Source organism: Fukomys damarensis, unplaced genomic scaffold (assembly GCF_012274545.1).
Source record: "Fukomys damarensis isolate Sample0158 unplaced genomic scaffold, DMR_v1.0_HiC HiC_scaffold_4, whole genome shotgun sequence".
NCBI lineage: Eukaryota > Metazoa > Chordata > Mammalia > Rodentia > Bathyergidae > Fukomys > Fukomys damarensis.
Window position 1 is genome coordinate 52,414,669 of NW_022900916.1, and position 23,118 is coordinate 52,437,786.

Sequence of the window (23,118 nt, forward strand, 5' to 3'; positions counted from 1 at the left end):
GGCAAGTACTGTTTTCTAATATTTTAAGTGGGGCAAGCAAAACCAGAAAGACATTAAAGATGTGATGAGCAATAGCTAACGTGACCCATAATTGGTTTGCCTCTGCATGGAAGAAGATAGAGAAGAAGTAGAAGAGAAAAGGTTGGAAGCACATTCCCAGTCAACAGCTCAAAGAGCACAGAATAGAGAAAGGAACAAGAAATGGGAGGTTGACAAGTTCTAGAATGACTGTCAGGCCTCACTCAGACACCCTGGATTTCAGAGGAAAGACTAGAGACAATATCAAGGTGAAACTAAAAATTTTGTACAAAGTTCTGTTTGACCTTGACTTGAGAAACAATAATAATTCATGTTTAATTGCAAATATGGACATGTCTATTAATATATTCTGTCAATTATCACATACTCAGGAAAAGATTATGCATAAAATTGGCCAGGAAAATTTTATTTAAACAGAATACTGAGGTAAGGTCAAGGACCAAGTCTGTTTGCTTGGCTTGTGCTGTATATAATGAGAACCAATGAAAAATACCTGAATTATAAACATCTCAAATCATGCAGTCATAATAATGAGACATATAGGAACTCCCAGACAGGAAGAGTGAAGAAATGATCCACAATCCTAGATGTTCTAAGAATATAGAGTTGGAGCAGATACAGAAGAATCTCACTGATCTGGGAGTCTAGAACTTGTATAAAAATGCTAATCACGAAGACAATCTATCCTAATGTTCAGGGTGAGGTTGATTCCATAAACTTATAAGGTAGTGAGATCCCTTCATCAAGGAGAGGCAATGGTAACATCATTGTCTTAGTTACTTTTCTCATTGCTGAGAAAAAATACCCAACACCTGAAGTTAAAGAGGAAGTTTACTGTAGCTCAGTTTGTAGAAGTTTCAGTTCATAGTTGGCTGGCTCTGAGGAAGGGTACCATGGCAGAAGAGAAACAATTCATGGCAGGCAAAAGGCAGCAAAGTAATGAAGCAGCAAATTATGACAGCAGTCCCTTTCTGTTGCTTATATTCTATCCAGGCTACAGTCCGCCACACCAAGAACTATGGCAAACCAATAATGAGCTAATTTAGTGGACTAATCACACACCCTTAATCCTAGCAACACACATCTAGTTCCAGCCACCTCTGAAAAACCTCACCTATGACTGCATGGCTGCATGAGGCTTTGAGGGAACATCTAGACTCAGGCCATTACAGCCATGGTTTAAAGATGGTCTATCTGGTTGGAAACACATTCCCAGTGAGCAGCTCAAAAAGCACAGAAAAGAGAAAGGAACAAGAAATGGTAGGTTGACAAGTTCTAGAATGACTGCCAGGCCTCACTTAGACACCCTGGATTTCAGTGTATTTAATGTATTCTACCACTATCAACTATGACAAATGTGACTCTCGTACCTTATAAGTGCTAACTGAATAATAAGTGGAGATGATGATGATGATGATGATGATGATGGTGGTGGTGGTAATTACAAGTAGTTATATAAATGTCTCAGACTACAGCCAAGAAACAAAAATCACACAGACTACACAGAAATAAATTAATATAAAAGTGTTAATTCAGTAAACGTTTTTAATTAGATATGAAAAGGCAAATAGAGAATGCTAAAGTACCACAATAGCTACTGCAAGATCTCTGAAAAAGGAAAGCCAGCAACTGGTGCAGACTCTGCCAATGTTGGCAAAATGACAAACTGGGCTCCACTGCTGCTGCTCTTGGAACAAACTCCTGCTGCAGAGGAAAGACATATCGACGAAGTAATGCTCATAAGAAAAGAAAGTCAGTAGAGAAGAAACAGAAGGAAAAGCAGAAATAATAGCAAAACAAGGAGTATGTTCCACACACCTCAGCTTGCTCACAAGGTTCCCTCACACCCCTGAATGACAGAGTTTAATCCACTGGCAAAGCAAAATGTAGACAGGTAGGTGGGAAGCTAAGAGATAATAGTTTAATCATCAACATAGTAATCTTATCATAGTAAAACCATCAAAAGCAAACTCTTTCTCTCTCTGAGACATTGTAAAATAAGGACAATAATACCTACCACCAAAACAAAAATCATTTTAAGAATTAGACAATAATATATATAAAGCAGATCAAGTAGTGCTTGACAAACATGCATTGTTTTGCAACAATTAATGATTTCCTTTCCTGATTCATTCTTCCAAGGACATTTGCCATCCCCAGTGCTTTTCTTAAACCCACATTGTAGAACTCAATTTGGGCTTCATATCTTGCTAGAATACATCTCAGCAGGAAGAATCTATTTATAAGGCCTCAGCCAACAGGGAATTCTTCTAAGTTGAGGGCCATATTTGGATCTTGTATTTTTCACTTTCACTTTCCCCTGTCCTTGAAAATATGGCAAAAAAAAAAAAACTACTCAGATCTCCCTCTGCCCTTTCCACCATCAACTAAATAGGCTAATTAACTGTGGCCCGTAAAGTGACAGTCAAGTTCCTTCTTCCTCCCCTTGACAGTTCTGACAAGATTTCAAACTTGACCAACATCCCTCACCCTAAAAATTTGTCTCACTGTTGGATGAAGGCAACCCCAAAAATGTAGACATAGCAACACAACACTGTTTTTATGTTCTCAATCCAGCAGCTATTTTCCTTTAATACTAGTCCAGCCAGCAGGGACCCTGTCTTAGTCATCTTCCCTATCCTGGAACAAAAATTTGACACCCACAACTTAAGGTAGCAAAGAATTATTTTTGGTTCATGGTTTCAGATGTTTCAGTCCTTGGTTATGGCTACAAGGAAAAAACATCAGAAACATTCCCTGCAGGGCCATGGGAGAGAAAAGCTGTTCACTTGATGGCAGCTGGAAGCACAGAGAAAGTAAGAGAGCCAGACAGAGAAGGAACCAGGGGAAAGAATACTTTCTTCTAGATCATTCCCCTAATTACCCCTCTTCTAATCAAGTCCCACCTTCTAGTAGCACATTTGCTTATGAACTCATCAATGGATTGATCTCCCATGGTTGAGTTACTTTCCAAAAACTCTACCTGTAAACACATAAGCCTTTAAGTGGATATTTTAGATTGAACCAGAATAAATGTCAGAAGGAGAATTTTTAAATAAGAGAAACATCAGGTGCTATATGGGAATTTTTAGAGATAAGAATTAACATGTCCATGAATGACCCCTTAAACCAACTCCTACAAAAAAGAAACATGTAGCTCTTTTGGTGTATAATCCGAAATTTTAGAGTATTAGTCTATTTCCTTTCTGATCCATGTTTCACCAATTCTGTAGTAATTAAAAGTTTGTGGAAAAATCTTCTTAACCTTATTTAATTCCTTATAAAATGACATATCTAATACTACCCCACAGATTTTTAATAGAGATTAGATAAAAGAATGTATTTCCAGGATGAAGGAAAAATGGGGAGTTGTTGTTTATGGGACCTCCATGAATTTCTAATTTCTCTTCCTCTGAACACTGTGGCGACTTAATCACATTCTGTCCAGTTCTGCTCCTTAACTGTCCTGTCTAGTCATGTTTTAATCTTGCCAAGTGGAGTATCAGCTCCTACTGAGAAAGTATGGTACCATATATCTCTTTTATGTTCTCTTCCATGTTCAAAGCAGTATTTACATTAAGTCTTCACTGGGATTCTACTTCAAATAAAATGGATCCTCGCAGATCCAAAGTGTTTTAGTTGCCACTGTAGCTTCTGGGCTCCCACTCATTGTTATCAACCAACATTTATTTATTGATCTGTTACTTCACAAAAAAACTTCTATAAGAAAGGGCAGTGAATTAAAGAGAAAAATAAAAGATAGATAATAAAAACAGGGAAATAGAACTTTTGCAAAAAGGAAGGGACCAAGAGATGGAGGGAGGGAGGAAGTAAGGGAAGGAAAAGGAAAGGGATTAAAACAAAAAGAATTGGTATAGGCTATGTACATGTAGAAAATGCCTCAAGATGAATGTAATCATTATGTACTATAAACATGTACTAACAAAAGCACATAAAGAAAAAGACATATCAGAATGATTATTCTGAAAGTGCACACAACATATTTGCACAAACAACAACACAAGGAAGAGACCACGAGGAAAAAAATGTCCAGAGCCCTTTAGTAAGAAGGACAAGGGTTCAGAAAGCCATGAGTACTTTAGAGAAATTAAACAAGATATTAGCTTTAGAGAAACACTAGAACTAAGTATATTTTCTTTAGAGTTAAAATGTTTCTTTTTTCCATTGTTTATGGGTACATTTAAGATATGCAGTACAGTTACGTTCATCATTGGTATCTTGTACCTTTACATGACCTATCTTGCTTCTTTTATTTCCCCATTCCCCTACCCTCCCTTCAACCCCTCCAACCTTCCCTACTTACAAAGATTTTGTTTCCATTTTTTCCACTTTTCTCATATTTTCTCTTTTCCCTTCTTTACTTTCCTCTATCCCACTCACTTTCCCTATTCTTTAGATGTTTTCTTCCTATGTCCCAATATTAATTATATATTTTGATCCTTATTTACACCTTTACTCTTTCACACCAGAGAAAACTATTGGGTATTTACACATTCGAGCCTATTTAAATTACTTTATGGCCTCTATATGCATCCACTTAGCTATAAATGTCTCTAGTTTCTCATTCTTTATGGCTGAGTAGTACTCCATTTATATAACACACACACACACACACACACACACACACACACACACACATCTTCTGTATCCAGTCAGTCTCCAGCAGATGGGCAATTGGGCTGTTTCCAAGTTTTAGCTATTACAAACTGTACCACTATAAACATGGGTGAGTATATATCACTGTGATAGGATTCTTTTGGGAAGATGCCCAGCAGAGGAATACCTGGGTCAAATGGGACTTCTCTTCCTCACTGTTTGAGGTATCTCTATATTGACTTCCACAGGAGTTGCACCAGTCTGCACTCCTACCAACAATGAAGGGTGTCTTTGTTCCCACAACGCCCCCACTCCCAGCATTTGTTATTGGTTGATTTCTTGATAGCAGCCATTCTTTCTGAGGTGAGGTGGAATCTCAGTGTTGTTTTCATCTGCATCTCTCAAACGACCAGTAATGTTAAACATTTTTTTCATATATTTATTTGCTTCTTTTACTTCTTTGTCTGAGAAATGTCTGTTCATTTCATATGCCCATTTTTAATTAGGTCTTTATATTTGGGGGATCTGATTTTTTGTTTTTTAGTTCTTTATATATTTTAGATAGTAGACCTTTGTCTTAGGAACAGCTGGTAAATTTTTTTCCCCAGATTGTAGGTTTTCTCTTAGTTCTGTTGGTAGTTTCTTTTGCAGTGCAGAAGCTTTTTAATAAGATGAGATCTCCATTGTTGATTCTTTGTGCTAGTTCTCTCATTACTGAAGATTTGTTCATAAAGTCTTTTCCTATGCCAATGTCTTCAAGAATTCTACCTAACTTATCTTCTAGCAAGTTCAGCATTTCTGTTTTAATATTTATATCTTTAATCCACTTGGATTTTAGTTTAGCACATGGTGAGAGATATAGGTCTAGTTTTAATCTCTAGCAAGTTAAAATCCAGTTCTTATCAACACTATTTATTAAAGAGACTATCTTTCCTCCAATGAGGTTAGTTGGCTCCTTTGTCAAAGATAAGGTAGCTCAGGGCCAGGGATTTAGCTCAGTGGTCCTGCCACCTGCTTTGCAAGCACAAGGTTCCAAGTTTGATCCCCAGTACCAAAAAAAACAACAAAAAAAGATGAGATAGTTGAGTACATCTGGAGTTGTTTCTTCATCTTCTAATCTATTCCACTGATTCTCAGTTCTGCTTCTTTCTCAGTATCATGCTGTGTTTATCACAGTGGCTTTGTAGTATAGTTTCAAGTTGGGGATTGCAATACCCCCTGTCATGTGTCTGTTGCCTAGAATGGCTTTTGCTATTCTCGGTTTCTTCTAGCTACAAATGAATTTTTGGATTGTTTTCTCTACTTTTGTGAAATATACTGTTGGGATTTCAAAAGGGATTGCACTGAATCTGTATAGCAGTTTTGGAAGCATGGACTTTTTCAATATATTGGTTCTTCCTACCCTGGAGCAAGGGATGTCTTTCCATTTTCTTATATCCTGTTAGAACTCTTTTTTTCAGAATGTTGTAGTTCTCAAAGTAGAGGTCTTATATAAAATATATATCTGTCTACTAACTCTAAGATAAGATTATTATACATTTTCTCATGAAATGATAATGGATTCCACATAGAAAAAAAAAGAACTATCCCTATTTAGAGATAAACAGTTTTATGAAATTGATCTCCTTGTCTATGGATGCAGAGCTAAGAAGTACTCAATTTGAATCCATCTGGTCCCAAAGCATGGATTCCTCCCATTATACAAGCTGTCCATTCATAAAGTATTTATTGATCACTTATTATAAGCAAGTATAAAACATAATTTCTTCTTTCAGTTTGGTGAGAGGGTAGTTTCATAATGGACAATTCTGCCAAAATGCAATTAATCCAGGAATCTATACCAGAAATTATGCCACAAATAAGAAGGGAATTTAGCATATCCTTGGGAGTTCTACATTTCTTAAAATTCTTTATAAAGTCTTAATGAAAAATATAAACATTAATAGCTTACATGAGCATACTTACAAGGCTGATACTATTGCTGGCCTCACTTAACAAATAAGAAATTTGAGGCTCAGAGAGAGTTTAAAAAGTCAATAAGTAATGGTAGAACCCATGAATGATCATGTTCTTTTAGTCTCTGGAGTATGCTGGACACAGGTGAAAGCTTACTGGAAAGAGAAATGGACTGAATAAAAACATTTTTTGGCAACAGGAAAATTCAGAACAAGGCATAAGATAGAAAATTTCACTATATGAAACTATAAAAATCCAGTATGACTGAAGCAGAAAATAATAGGAGATAAAACTGGAAAATTAGAGGCCAGATCATAAAAGTCCTGTCCTGTGCTAAGAATCATAAAAATTACTCCATAAACTATAGAGGAATATCTTCAGTGTGCACACTGACGAATGAGTATTCACCTATCTATGGGAGATGAATTGGACGGTTGAAACTGGAAAAAAGGAGTCTATTAAGAGCGGTTCCAATAATGCAGCCAACAGAGAGAAGAAGAAACCCAAATGTGGGTAGAGATGATGATGAAAAGCTTGGAAATGAGGCAAATTGGTAGAACTTGGTGATAAATTAGATGCATTTACCTTCCTACCTATCAGACTTTCCTGTTTTAAATAATTTGTTCAGGAAAAGAGAAAATATAAGTATGTGTATGCGTCATTTTAGAAGTGACTAGGCATGGTGCCAGCCAGAAAAGCATTAAGAATGAGCAAGACACAATTGTTATCCTAGAAGGCTCTGCAGTATAGTCTGGGATCTAGGTATAGAATGAGGACAAGTGCAACAAAGGCTATGTGATTGTGAAAGAAGTAGGAACCCAAACACTGAGGTTCCAAGGCAGGAGTGGTTATCCTTAACCAGGGGAAATCAGAGTAGACCACGGAGTTTAATAAAAAAGAAAAGTATTTTATAACAGTCACACACTAAAAAAATATGTATAGCATAAATCTTTTTAGCATGTGGTTATATATATTTCAATTAATGCCAAAGCAAAATAAAAGATGTTAATTATCAAAAGACCAGTTTCAAACTTGAAAAGTACACATTAATGAGAAGAAATTTTAAGGTAATCTAATAAGTACAATAAATGTCACAAGGAAAAAATATTATATTCTCCTTACCCAGGAAAGAAACATTTTCTGGTGACAAAGCCTATCTGACAATATTTTGGTAGTGGCGTTACTTCTGTTGTTTTAGAAATGTTATTATCCTGATGATTTCCTGAAGCATATTATTATTTTGCACTCTATGTAATCTATTCTTTTCTTTTTATATAATAACAGAAAGAAATCAGAAAATTGACTTTTCATAGCTATCCCTCAACACAGGCAATATTATTTCCATTGCTAAAAGTATTAAACATATTCACCTGCATATCTCATGAGTCAAGTGTTCTCTACAAGGCTTTGTCATCAAAGTGAGGTGTTTTCACTAGCAATAGGATTCAAAAGAACTAGTCAGGCCTGCTTTTGTAGGTAGCCCAAACATGATGGGAACTCTCTCTCCCTCTACATTTCAAGTTGATTGCTGCTAATAAGAATAACAACACGGGAGGACAGGGGTATGGGGAAAAAATGAGAACAAAGACCTGTCATGTAAAGGTACAAGATCCAAATGATAAATGCAGTTGTACTGTATGCTTAAAAAGTACCATTAAACTCAATGAGGAGAAAAAAGAATAACAATACTGCCTGCATCTTTTCAGTGTTAAAAGAACCTCCAAATGATTTCAAAAAAATAAGAGCTTTTTTTTTTTTTGTCAATTCTAATCAACCTTCCTTCCTTCCTTCCTTTTTCTTACCTCGCTCTCCCTTTCTTCATTTTTCCAGCTTGCTTGTTTATTTGGCCCATCAGTGAAAAATAAAAAAGATGCTAGTAGGCTAGATAGATTGTGTGTATCTCAATCCCTATCTTATTCCTCATTCTAAGGCCAATGGACAGTCACACAAGACAAACTGTTACCTGTCTACACAACCCAACCCTGACGGAGTAAAAACTGTTCCTATTTCTTATCAATCTGGCTGCCTATTCAAAAGCATAATGACCTCTTTACTTGTCACTACCTTGCATCCAATGGGTTACCAAGACCTGCTACTGATTTCATTTTCTTGCTAAAGCTCTCAAATCTGTGTACTTCTTGATATTTCCATCAAGGTCTTCCATAGCTGAAACATTTCAAAGCTCACCAGATTCTTTTAAAAAAATCATGTAGTCCTCCCAAGTAATACTTTTGTAATTAGATCACAAGCTTACCCCTTAGCCTCCCTTCTCCTTTTTTCTCACAAAACTAGCCTATGTTTTAGCAATCATATAAGCTGTAAACAGGTTAGCTAAGTCCATTATACCCATTTTTCCCTCTTGCCAGAAAACTCTTTGATATATTCCTGCCTTTACACTGATTAATTCTTATATAATTTATAGGATTCACTTCAGATTTTAACCCCTTCAAGATGACTTGCTTCCTTCCTGCCTTGATGCTCACACAGGAACTGATTATCATCAATTTGGTCACTTTTAGCTACCTCAGAAAGAGCTGAGGAAAAAATGAGGCAATCCATATAACTTTCTTGCATGACTGGTTTGGCTGTAACACTTGTGTAGAGAGACCCAAGGTATTACAAGTCAGCTTCACAGGCCACATTTAAGTCTTTGGATACCCATCCAGTCACGCCACTTCACCACAGTCCAGTCTTATAAATACAAAATGGATTCATGTTTTTCTAAAAATCCTAGACATGCATTTGCTAGGAGATCCCTCTATTTTTTATTAATATAAAAATCAGCCTCTATTGTTGCACAGCCCCAGTGACACATAATTGCCTAGCATTGCCTGAAAGCCAATCAACTGCTTCCTTGTCACAGTGATTAGCAAGTGTCTTCATACAGGCAAGTGGAGGATCACACAGCTTTAACATGCTTAATGTTATCTACATTTAAATAGGATAACGAAGTAAATCTAATCAAACGAAAAATAATTATTTTCTTAATGATTAAGACAAAACTAATTATAGGACAAAATAATTTTAGAACCCACTTATGGTAACTCAAGACACAGATGTTCATAATATTAACACTGAATTCTGTTACAAGCCAGCTGGCATCAAATCAAAGCACATAATCTATTCAATTTAGAAGAATTTCGTAAATAAGGAATCTAAGTTTCAACTTTCAAACATGACCTCTGATGGGACATGTGGAGGAAGGGCTAATATGTGAGTGTTCTCTGCATACCCTGGTGTTCCAGAGATGGTAGGTATGGTGAAAACAGTTCTAATATATCTTTCCAGTAGCAGAAGACCATACATACAAGGACTTGCACTCCTGCTGCTAATCTGCTATTCTATTTCTTATATGGTTGACTGCAGAATACTATGCCACCTTTTCAATTATGCTTGGTACCATGATGATCACCCAAATTCTTTCCTCAGGCTTCTGGGAATGCTATCTATCTGATACTAGCTTGCAGAAATTTCCTCATTTATGGTTAACTCCCTCTTAGGGGAGAGCCACAGTCTATGGCCAACTCACATAGAGGAACAGAAGTCAAATTACTTCAATTTAGAACAACTGTAAAGGGACAGACACTCCAGTTCCAAACCACTCTCCAGGTTCTTCTGAGGCCTCAGTTACATGATTATTCTGCTTCTCCCTCTGTCTAACCCTTCTCTCTTTATTTACTTACAAGAACATTTACTGAGAGCTCTTCTTGAAAACCTTTTCCATGAAATTTTTCACTTCAAGAATCTATTTTCAGGTATCTAAATCTAAAATCCAACTGAATAATTGCCTAAAGCAAACATAGGAGCATATAGTAATTTTGCTGACTTAGTAGCTGATATTAGTACCAGTCTTAGCCTTTCATTAAAGATGTAAGCTTATTCATTGACACAGTGACAATATCTAGAAAATAGCCAGGCATGGTGGCGCATGCCTGTAATCCCAACAGTCGGAAGGCTGAGGCAGGAGGATCCCTGTGAGTTCCAGACCACCCTGAGCTACGCAGTGAGTTCCAGGTCAGTCTCAATTACATAGTGAGACCCTGTCGCAAAAAACAAAACAAAACAAAAAATCTAGAAAATAATCAATCAGTACTTTACTCCAGTTCCATTTAACTGAGACAAAACTTAGGAAACACGTTAAAATTTAAAATTATCTCATTTCTACAGTTTATCCTGAATAATTTTGAGTGGTTGGCAAAAATTTTTGGATAATTTTATCATCCTAAGAGGAGTAATTAGAATTTTAAGTGAAATTCAAACTAAAAGAGCACAAAAAGCAAAAGACAATAAAAGTCATTTATCCACAACAGATTGACATGACTAAAAGGTATGGAAAATGCATTTAGTTAAACTTACAGAGATCCAGCAGGAGCTTCTCTGATCAGGATGAATGAGCACAATAGCATCTATTGTTCGTGTGCTTAGTCTCTTAAGATCACATTTGAAGTTAATGTAAGGTTGCCATGGAATCAAGTGAGTATTTATTCCATCTACTTCTACATTCACAGAGTCTCCACAGATCCTAGGTTTGGGTGGGGAGATAGTCGTTGTTGTTGCTGTTCTTGTTTTGACAGAACTATTTTGAAAAGTAGAAATTAAGTCCATTGGTTCACCTGAGGTCTCCTTTGTTTCAGTGCCAAGCTCAGCTTCTTTTCTAGAATGCACAAAGAAAACACAAGTAAACTTATAAATAAATCAAGGCACAGCAAGAAAAAATGATGATTTAAGAAAATTTAATCATTATATTTAAGTTAGTTTCCACACAGAAAAAAACAGAGGTGTGCCCATGAAATGAATCTTACTCCCTGTAAATGAAAAACTCTGTAAAGTAAAAATAAATCATTAAGTTGACAGTGGTTTCCTATAACTGACCCTACTCTTCTTCCGCAAAGGGACAAATGCAAAATGGGGAGGGGACCCACTGGTTTTGTTTCCTGAGCATAGGGACTTTGGCATTAAAGTGAAAGTTAGCTCTAAAGGCAGGCAAATTTTGAACTCCAGCTGTATCTGAAATTACCACGGTAAATCAGCTCCTGATTCACACCAGCCATAAAGAAGCCAGTGGACCTTTTCTCCCTAGATTCCTAACAGTATTCTGTTCATTCTTTACCAAAATTTGTAATCATGACAATCTTTTCTGCCTATTGACAATAGGAGGCGTCCTTTACAAGATGAAAAATATTTCATAAAATTCAACATTGGTGATATTTATTCTTTGACTATGTCTAATTTCAGGTTTTACTTCTCTCGGTAGCAAAGCAAATAGATAATGTGATAACCATTGTCAACATGCTTTAGAACTTTATACCACGCATATTTTGGTACCTATACACTCAAAAATTAAATATCCTTTTATTTACAACATTTAATGAATTTACTATTCCAAAATTAAATCAAAATAGCTAATTTCCTAGAGAACAGAAATATGAAAATCTAGTTTAACCTGATTTAATCATCTAGAAATGTATAGTAAAATGACTTGATTTCCAGGTCTGTTAAGTTCATTGTTACTAATAGTAGAAAACCTTTGATAGATATTCCATAAGAAATCTTTTCTTCAAAGACATATCACCTTCAACAGCTTGATCAACTTTATTTCTTGATCCTCAGATTATATTTTTGCTTATCTAAGTAAAATACACAGGATCCATTTCTTCTATTCAGTTTAGCTAACCAGACTGTTTATTAAATAGCATCAATTACACAGGATAATGGTAAAATATGAAAATATTACTATATCATAAGATATACATATAAATATTTCTGAAATATTAAATGTTTCCTTCCAAAATAAAAAAGGACCATTTGTCCTCCTACTTTGAAATAAATAAAGATATTCATTCTGAAATTCTAAGAATAAAACTTTAGAAAGATAAACAGCAGTGTTCAGATACTCTTGAAAGAAATCTTGTAATGAGCACCAGACAACTAACTTAGGACTTTTGGGTGGGTGAACGGAGGAAAGAGATTCAGAGACTACGAGATTCCCGAGGAATCTTTAAGAACATCTAATTCAACCATCTTTTTCAAGCTGAAATATTTCTACAACATCCCATCAAAGTGTTAATTAAGCCAATTTTCCTGTAGATCAAGAGTTCACTGCTCACCAAGGAAGCAAATTCCTTCTTAGAATATTAGAAAAATTTTCCCTTACATTGGGCTAAAAAAAGTGCCTAATACTTTCACCTGTAGCTAAAAGTAATCTAAACAAGTCTGATTCTTTTCCTTTAGGGTCTCTTCTATAAATGGAGGTTTCAAAAAATAGCAGATTTTTCAACGAGTCTTCTGGTTTATATCCGAGTCTTTCAACTGTATCTGGGCCTGTCCAAAATTGAAAAGAGCAATATTATACTCTATTTCTACATCCGATGATCACACTCACTGTTTTTGTGGTTATGTCAACCTACTGATCCAAAATGACCTCTTAAAACCTTAAACTTTTAGCCTTTAATGTATTCAAGACGTATTTATGGAATGCAAGACGTATTTATGGAATGCCGCTGTGTGGGTGCTACAGAACTAGGAGCACTATGAGGAATCAGTGTGACTTCACAAAAAAAGATAGGGCCCTAGGTTCAGGTCCTCATTTTTCCTAGTTACATCTGTGTGACAAAAACACTTGTTAGAGCTACTCAATTTTCCTAATAGGATAACTATCTTGCTATTTGCTGGTCTTGGTTCCAGAGCATATGGATGCACACTCTGCCAGCAATTTATAAAACACCAACACTCCAAGTCTTCCAGCTCCTTCCAAATACCTACCGAGGGAAGAAATGTTTAGGAAAAATAGGTTCAGTACTTACAAATTCAACCCTTAGTTAATGTTATTACCAGAAAAATAAACACTGGGAAACCACAGCAAAACACCTTTGATCACCTCTATTGAACTGCATTTAATTTTTTTCCTAATCGTTGAGAAAAACTTGTTAAAAGAAGTAACTATATGAAATTCATGACTGTACTGTTACTTTTTAATAACTGAGCATAGTGTCCATTTTGTTATTCAGAATATCTTTCAGTGTTATAGTTTGGTATTCTCTAAGGAATCAGGTATTTGTACCTGTCTAATGATGGAAAACATTACAATGATTTCATATATTTTAAAAATTGTTTTAAAGAGAGAAATGTAAGGCTATAAGAAATAATGAAAAATGTTACTCATGCTTGTACAAATAACATGAAAAACCTACACTTCTCACTTTATCAATAACCGAAAAGGGGTCCTTGAGAGGATTATGGGAAATTGTAATTAGATCTTAAATCACAGTTAATCAAGTTAAAGAACATCATTCCATCCTCTCTTGAGCTCCTATTTCCCAACAATCTGCCCACTAATTAATTTCTTCCCAAATAACAAAGGTTCTAAGTTCATATGAGCTTGAGAACTATCTGGAGAACTTGTTTTAAAGTTGTGTATTTTAAAATATACTTTCCATGTAATTGGGATGCAAGCAAACGACAGAATACACTTGGAAAACAATCTTGCAGAACCAATTTTGGATAACTTCAATCAACTCTGCCACTCCTTCCTGGGTCTCTATATATCCCTTTTGAAAGACTGGTGACAAAAAAGTAAGCAGAACATTTATTAAGGGTCTTACTGACCAGACAAAAACATTCTGTTCCTGCATTATCACGCGTGTTGACAGGCACACTCACAAAAGCAGTGCCTCACTCCAGCTCTCAGAGTGAGGGTGACCACTTGTTGTCACTCTTTTGACAAATGAGAGCTTACAATGCATTAAAGTGGGTCCAAATTGCAATCAAATGAAATTGTGAATAGCATTATATGGAACTTTTCCCTCAATTCAACCACTTGCAATCATTTTTTTTAATCCTCTATTTCACTTTTAAGGAATTTTAAGTGGAAAATCTGATGACCTCCTTATTTTTCCAGAAAGAAAGGTTTTTTTTTTCACATTTATTACTTATGAACAATTTTAATTAATGCAACACTACCTTTAGAAAACAAGGAGTCTGCTGTCATACTAAGCTCAGGGAATAAATGTATAAATAATTAAATATTACATGCAAGAGTGAAAAACTTTATTTTTATGTTTGCTCTCTACCTTACCATTTCATAGATTTAAAAGATAATTCCATGACACAGAAACTGACATTTATACCATAAAATTCTCTCCATGACTTAGCAAAAGCAATGCATTTAGAAATCACTGTAACTGAAATTTACAATAAATATCCACATAAAAGATTCAGATATTCATTCAACTTTCCAAGATCAATTTAAAAGTCATCACTTTGCAGATACTATTTACCTATAAAAACTCGATCCCCAAATACATTCCACCACGTCTAAACTGGCTCTGCAAAAAAGGCATTATCAACTGAACAAGATGAGGTATCCAAAGTGAAAATTCAGCCTTTCAAAAATAAGCAATTTTACTCAGAAAATGGCCAAATTTCAAACGTCTTAAATTTAAGGAAATCAAGGTATGACCACTTGGGGCATGATTCATTTTCTTATGTTATTTGCATTTTCTATCTAGTGTGTTTTTAATTTTATAAACTTCATGCATTCTGTCTCCATGCTCTTTATCGTGATGAACACCTGGTCTATACAGAAAAATTAATATTTCCTTCTGACCTGCACATACCAAATTGTTAATAACCTGTATATATTTTTCCAGTGACTAACTTATGTTTTTAACTTCTAGCAACAATTTTCAAAGGGTCCCTGTGACATTTACTCACTCACCAAACTCAGATCTCAAGGTACTGACTATCCCTTAATGAATCATCATGAATAGGCCTCAAAGAAAAGTACAGTGATGTTTGAGCCTGTCAACATCTTCCACATAACATCATAAAGGCAATGGTTTAAAAATATAGAGATTTTATCATATGTCCTGGATTGATAGCCTGACTCATCACTCACTTGTTATGTGACCTTGTATAAAGTGCTTACCTATGCCCCAATTTTTCATCTGTAACAGAGGATAATATCAATATCTACATCACTGGATTATTACATCTGTTTATATGTAGAGTAGTTCCTGGTGCCTATTAGTTACTATTTTAAGAGGTTTTAAATTATACATATAAACCTATCAATCTTACTGCATGCTATAGTTTGGATATGGTTTGCGTCTCCAGAAGGAGCACTGTGATTAATGGCTTTGTCCCCAGGATGGCACCACTGGGAGATAGTAGAAACTCTGGAAGGTGAGGCCTAATGGGAGGTCCTTGGGTCTTGAATCAAAGGGCATGCCATCAGAAGAGATTATGGGACACTCATCTCTCTTTTTCTTCTTATTTAGCCATATAACCAATTCCACACATGTGCTCCTCTGCCACGATATGACATAGTCAAGAGAGTGATATCCCTCACCAGAACTAAGCCAATGCCAGCTCCACAACCTTGAATCTCCAAATGGAGAGCTATATCAACCCTTTCTGATTTATAAAATAACTTGCCTCGAGTATTGTATTATAATAACTAAAAACCTATATACCACATGCAGCGTGAAACCATGTTTACTAAGCATTTTTTTCCATAGTAAATTTGTTCATGCTCCCATAAAATAAGTTAATCTTGATTTTGTTTCCTGTGCACTACATACTATGTATTATTTGATACCCCTGTTTCTGAAAGTTTCATTCTTTAAGAATCTTTTGTTTTTACTTTTTAAAGAAAAGTTACTTCTACATTTCTGAAACTTTTAGTCTGATACTAGCCACAGGCATCTTACATGTCCCCCCATTTAATCTCCTTATGCAATCCTATGAAGACTAGTAAATCCCTTGAAGACTTCCTAAATATAGATGGGAAAACCCAAGTTTTTAAGTATTGACTTAATACTTTCATCTGGCCTCATTTGAAATGCCTACTATCAGAAAGAAAATATTTAAAATGCTGCTGAGAATACAGAGAAAGGGGAGTTCTTATATCCTGTTGGAAGCTAACAAATCTGATCGCATAAGAGTGAAGAATGGAACAGTGGTCACTAGAGAGAGAAAGGAGAAAGATTCTGAATAATAGGTGCCAAAATACAATTAGATGGCAGAAATTAGCTCCACTATTCTATAGAGTAGCTAAGTAGATGTGGTTTACAACAATTTATTATGCATTTTAAAATAATTTCAAGAGAAGAATCCAAAGGCTGTCAACCCACTGAAGTGATAAATGTTTGAGGAGATACAAATGCTAATTACTGTGGTATAATTATTACAAATTCTATGCATATATCCAGCTATCACAATGTTTTTCATAAATATGTACAAAAGGTGTATCAATAAAAAAATCAAAAAAGTGAAAAGTTAGATAATATGTATAAGTTCATAAAGTTCATAATAAATGGCAGGTGTTAATTTTTGGTCAAATATTGACAGTCTCCAAAGTCTATGTTCATCCAAGCCCATTACCATGGATAAAGTACTAAGTACAGAGATAATCTGCCAACTTTTTAAAACAATGTTTGGCCTATAAGGCATTCCTAATTGACTCCCACAAGCCAAGCAATATAATACTATATTTCTTAAAATAGAGTTCCTTTATCTATCTGGACAATACAGGTTTATGAGTGTAATTGACTCTCACATAACTGAGGTTCATTGGTATGAGTCAGAACCATATCCTCTATGGGCTCTAGATTGTGCCCAGAATCATGCCAAAAATGACTTTTTGCATCTCTCTCACACACTCTGTACAAGTACTAGCATAGAGTTATTTAGCCCCAGTAAGTGTTGGAATTTTTTTTTTTTTTTTAGCAACTGAATAGAACCAGAATGTGTGGTTTATGCTAGTCTATTAGCCTAATGATTAATTAGCCTAACATAATACTCTCAGGGCCAATGTTCTATTATTTGATAGGAAATACTGACTAGCTCCAAAGGACTAGGTCCTTTTTCAGTTGTAAAGCTCCAGTAAAATGTCTCTACTCACTTTGCTTGGCTCAACTGCTAATGAGAAACACTGTGGTTTGTGAATCCTTGACACCTACCAGTTTCTGCAAAACCCTGATGTCAGCCTATACTGCCTCCTTTGATAGAATCCAGGGGTGCCTTCCTTCAGGATCTAGCCCTGACTCACTTCCAACAGTTATAAAATGAGAAGAAGCCATTTCTTTCTGCTTTGAAACCATTTCTAATTTGCAGGAAGTTGAGAAATTTTTCCTTTCATTTCTCAGACAAGTGACTAAAGTAACATTGTCTCTGAGTATCACTGGCTACCAGTTATCTTTATTTTAGTGAAAGATGGTATTAGCTTAGATGTTCTGCAACCAGTTATCTATATTTTAGTGAAAGGTGGTATTAGCTTAGATGTTCTTGACCTGAAAAAACTAAATTCTTGATTTGATCACCCTAATATTTAATGTAGTAGCCCAGGGATCTCAATCAACATTTGTTGTCAAGATTCTAGGGTCACAAGTAGGAAATAGGGAACATTATATCCATGTTTCTAAACAAAGTGCATTCCTTTTTAGATGTCACTGCCACTTATATTTACATAGACATAAATTCTTTCTACAAAAATTGTTATGGAAAAGACATGTGAGATCCAAATTCTGAATAAAGATTCAAAATAACTTCAGTCTAAATATCTTCATAGTTTGGCCCAAAAGCAAATTTTCTTATGTGGTAATTTCTACTATGAACAGTATAACAATGACTAAATATTACACTCTGATCTTACACTAAATATACTCATCCATTATTTCAATAACAAAATATCTACTAAAGTATCTATCATGCTAGAAACTGTTCCAGTAATTGAGAATTCAGTAGTGAACAAGACAGTAGCACTTCTTATCTCTCATGAAATTTTCACTTTAATGTATCTGTATATGTACTAAACACATAAAAATGCTTAATGTAATTTGTTATTAATGGACAGCGTTTGCAAAAGAAAGAGGGGAAACTAAAGAGTTTGTTTTGTTTTTAATGAGATACTCAGAAAAAGGAGGTAAAGTTTCAACTCAACAACGTTGAGAAAAGCAGTCATAACAATGTCCATGGGAAAAGTATTACTGGCACAGAAAATAGCAAGAGCAATGACTATAGAAAAAAATCAGCTTATTAGCATGCTTGAGAAACAAAAAAAATGAGTGTGGTTGGAACAAAATCAGTGGAGCACTGGCATCACAAAGGCAGGCAGAGGCTGGAATATATGGCACCTTGTGAGTCATGGCAAGGAGCTTGGACTTCTGCCTAATGTGATAAAATTGGAGGGTCCTGAGGAAAGGTGTAAATTATAGGATTTTTCTAAAATTACTAGGTAGGGTGTTAAGAACAAAAACCTCAGAGGTATGACCTGACTTGAAAATGAGGACTGTCGTGAGGCACACGAAAGCACATACAGCACTATCTTTGCCCAGGTGCCTGACTGGGCTCAGTATTGATTGGGAAAACTCAAGCAATTTTATTTTAATACTATTTGGGCCCAGAACACCCTTGTACCAACTTCTGCCACTCTTTTACAGATGGCCAAATCATTGACTGATCTCTTAAACACACTAATTGTTTTTTAAAAAAAGCATGTTAACTATCCACAGATTCTTCAAACTGAAAACCAAACCATTACCATCAATGTTGACAAACTCAGAAGTCTTTAACAATACCAACTTTAGTGCACAGACTTTAGCTAACTGAAATAAACAGAGGAAAATAAAATCTCCCAAATGTTAGTATTAAGATATGAGAATATTTTGGGAGACATAAAAATTGTTTCTATTTTTAAAAAATAGTTGATTAGAAAGGTACAAAACCAAATGTAGCACAAGACAACTGAGGTAATTAGTAAGAACTTGTTAGAATGATCAAACTTAAGAGAAGAAATACTGGCATTATTGTGCAGTTATCCTCAGACTTTGAACTTGCTGGACACATTGGTTTATTTTATTTGCCACCTCTTAATCAGTCTTCAATAAAATCTTGCTGGCATATTGATCTAATCAAATTATTAGTTAATGTTACTTACTCAGCACTGATGACTACGTGTTGGGCACCAGGACTAAAAATCTTTGCTATCTAGAGAGACCAAGAATGTATATGAAAAAAGGATCCAACAACAGAAGAATACATGATGATTATGAGAAATGAACTAGATGTACCTGCAATATCTGCAGGACTTTCAAGCAGGGAAGTCAACTTTACCATTAACTTCCACATAATACTCAGTGTGAGGTGTCAAATAGTCGTCTGTAAATTCGAATTAAACTCAAAAGATGACTACAAAGATACAGTAAGGAAGCCACAAATATTAAGACTTGGAGAGAACCCTTAGAATGTGTTAAGATTTAAATAATTCATTATATGGTTTTAAAATAATAATCTGACATTTTATAAATATTTGGGAACATTTGGGAGTGGGAGGGGTTATCTCATTAAAAACAAAATGGTGAAAGAATTACTGAACTGCACTACTGAAAAAAAAATCTCAGAATTCTATAACCTGAGTCCTCAGAAAAGTTCTGCTTACAGAGTTTAAATTTTTTTATTTTTGCTAAAGTTTATGTCTTTTACGCCACAAATATTATTTAATTATTTTCCGAAATGTTTTATTAAAGAGACTATTTTCCTCGCTGGTTAAGTGAATTAACGAATACCCTAAGGCACATTAGAAATCTAGTAACAGGAATTTCCCTACTTCAGAAATGTTTGAAGCCTCTGGTTTAAAGGCATCAGAAACAGATGACTTACTAGGTTTCCCTCTCCGCTTTGTTACGTCTTCGTTTCAGTCAAAGAAAAAGATACAACTCCTTGCGCCTTTAGAACCCCTGAGAAGGGCAAAAAAACACCTCCTATCATTTCTTTACTTTTAGTTGAGCTTTTGGATAAACAACATCACCACTCATTTAACACTAAGAGGTAGGTCCCAGAGAGGAAACCCCGGGAGCGGCCTCAGGCAGCCTAGCAAGAAAGCGACCGTCAAGCCCTCAGCCAGTTACAGCCGAGCGCGCCGGTGCATTGTGGGAGTCATGGTCAGCGGGGATTCTGGGAAATGTAGTCTGGAGACACCGCCCTCATCGCTATTCCTGTAATGGCTGCTTCCCAAAAGGTAATGTACGAACTCAGCTCTGAAGATACTTGGATTGCCCCATGTATTTGTAAAACGGGGCAGATTTGCGCCTCACTGGGCCAAAAGAGGGATTCTTTTTCAAATCTTTGTACCAGGTCCTGGAATGAACTTGCTTCTCGGCTCAGTTTCTTTTATCTTTTCTATGTAGGAAAATTGATCAACTTTCAAATCTAGTTCCCCTCTTGGACAAACTGTTTTCTCTACGCATTACCCATTTCCCTCCTTTCCATATAATTTATCTGCCCTATACTGACTTTGGCTTCCTCTTTAAAACAGTAATTTTTAAATCCTTCTTCCCTCCCAACTGTAATAGGCCGTGTCACGTGTAACTTCTTAGCCACAGCGTCCGGAGACCCAAAAAGAGAATTTCAAATCAGATAGAATTTTACATACATCATTTCTTTGGTAAGTCTTAATTCCTCACAACTTCACAGGGTTATATGTTGTGTGACTTTAGCCAGATTTGTGTCTGTTTCCTAGATGACAGAGACATTAAGAAAATTTGATTTTTACTCACTGGGGATATTTTAAATTTCCGAGTGTTTTGTGCATTTTTTTTTTCCTGTTCTCAATTGCGTTCTGCTTTGTAATTGTTTGTTTTATATGCATATGTTCTTAGCATTCTTTGAATTGCAGGAGCTGAGGTACTGTCTTGAGATTATCTTCAAATGACTGTCTTTTTACTTTCCTCGGTTTTTTCATCTGTAAAATGAGATGTACAGAATCTAAAATGATTCATAAATGTAGAGATTGGGTGGACTGTTATTTGTCGTGTTGTTGTTACTCGGAAAGGTAAGAGTTTTTAATGGATCCTTTTTGTTTCCATGTTTAATTTCTAGGAACCTTCAGTCTCCTGCATCCCAACATCATGACCTCAGTTTCAACACAGTTGTTCTTAGTGGTCATTTCACTACTTCTGATTCTGCCTGTTGTTGAAGCAGTAGAAGCTGGAGATGCAATTGCTCTCTTGTTAGGTGTGGTTCTCAGCATTACCGGCATTTGTGCTTGCTTAGGGGTGTATGCACGAAAGAGAAATGGACAAATGTGACTTTTAAGGGCCTGACTTTTAAGGGCCTGCTGAGTCAAATTTCACCCTGAAAACCTTCGTACTCCTGAGATCCAACCTGAGCTGTGGTCTCTAAAGTTACCAAGAAACAGTAAATAGGGTTTTTCACATTCTTGGTTGTTTCCCACAGAAAGGGAAACAAATCAGTATTCGTTAAGTGTGAAAAAATGTTTTCTTTATAACAAATAATGCACTGAAAAATGCAGCCAGTGGTTTGTTACTTAGAAAGTAGGTCAAAGATTTAACATGGCTTAAAATGGATAAGCAGTATTTTATAATTTCAGAATTACCAGAGCACATGAAATAGGACTAAGGAAGCTTTTGCCCAGAATCTTCCAAATCACTAGTGTTTAGTTCCAGTCACTGCCTACTGAAACGTTTTGTCTTTTTTTTCATGTTTTTGGATTTTTATTTTATTTTGCAAGTTATTATTGTACTTAGATATCAAATAGCCAAAAATTGAAATTTTTATCTCTGGGTGGAGAAAATTTAGAAAAAGTATCCAATACTGGAATGAAGAAAATATTTAATTTTTTTTACAAAGCCCTTTATATTGACAAATGGAAAATTAATTTACTGTAATTTAAAAACCCTTTACTATTGAGATCAGTATTCACTAAGTACAGTACTATATTAAATATAAATCTATTATGTTATAAGTTAATGTGTGGTGTTCATTTCTGTTTATTTTGGGTAATTTTTATGTGTGTACAAACTTCTGTATAATCTAAATAGAGAAGTATGGGTGGCCTTACTTTAACATATCACTAGCTTGAAGAGACCATCAGTGACAAGTGGGTAATATTGAAATAGGAAAGGGCCCTTGTAGAAAATCTACAGATACAGAAGCATGGAATAATTATCTGTACTAATTTGAAAAACCAGCCAAATAAGACATGTTATGTACCTTCTGTGATTAGCTGCTTCTAGAGTCCTCAAACCAGCAACACTGTTTACCTAGGGACTTCATAGAAATGCAGACTTTATGACCTCATATAACTGGGTCATAATAAATTTGTTCAAGAGCCTAAGATAACTTGTATACTGTTACAGGTTCAGTAAGGTTGCTGCAACTTACTAGAACTCAGAAATCATTATAGGCACTTGACAAACTTTTGATTCCCAAAACCTCTCCTGGTTGTATACCAATGGGGTAAAGCCTAGAATTGTGTTTAACAAGGGTCCTTCAGTGATTCATTGAATTCCAACGATGGAGCCAGCGCAAAATAGTTTAAATAAATCAGACTCATTTATGGATTTAAATCTAGCTCTCTAGGTGACATTGAGAGCCTCAGTTTTCATCAGAAAACCACCAGGAGCAAATAAAATCCAATTTGCATTGTGTTTATCCAAGAGTGAGCTGACCTGGTTTGCATGAGAGATATGATAAAAAGTATAAGGA

General features: G+C 35.5%; 1 protein-coding gene across 2 annotated transcripts; it reads left to right on the forward strand.

Moving 5' to 3' along the window:
- The first annotated feature begins 20,478 nt into the window (after nucleotides 1-20,478).
- On the forward strand, nucleotides 20,479-22,233 carry Smim30 (small integral membrane protein 30). 2 transcript variants are annotated; one of them, XM_033758218.1, is made up of 3 exons: nucleotides 20,479-20,629; nucleotides 20,964-21,055; nucleotides 21,490-22,233. In XM_033758218.1, exon 3 carries the CDS (start codon nucleotides 21,519-21,521, stop codon nucleotides 21,696-21,698), a length of 180 nt encoding a protein of 59 aa, XP_033614109.1. In that variant the 5' UTR covers nucleotides 20,479-20,629; nucleotides 20,964-21,055; nucleotides 21,490-21,518; the 3' UTR covers nucleotides 21,699-22,233. The 2 variants fall into 2 exon arrangements, with proteins under 2 accessions (XP_033614109.1, XP_033614111.1); XM_033758220.1 differs by lacking the exon at nucleotides 20,479-20,629 and having other exon boundaries at nucleotides 20,639-21,055.
- The last annotated feature ends 885 nt before the right edge of the window (nucleotides 22,234-23,118 follow it).

Bases quoted from the DNA above. Each gene is read 5' to 3' on its own strand.
- Smim30 (XM_033758218.1), top strand. From the start codon at position 21,519: ATGACCTCAGTTTCAACACAGTTGTTCTTAGTGGTCATTTCACTACTT.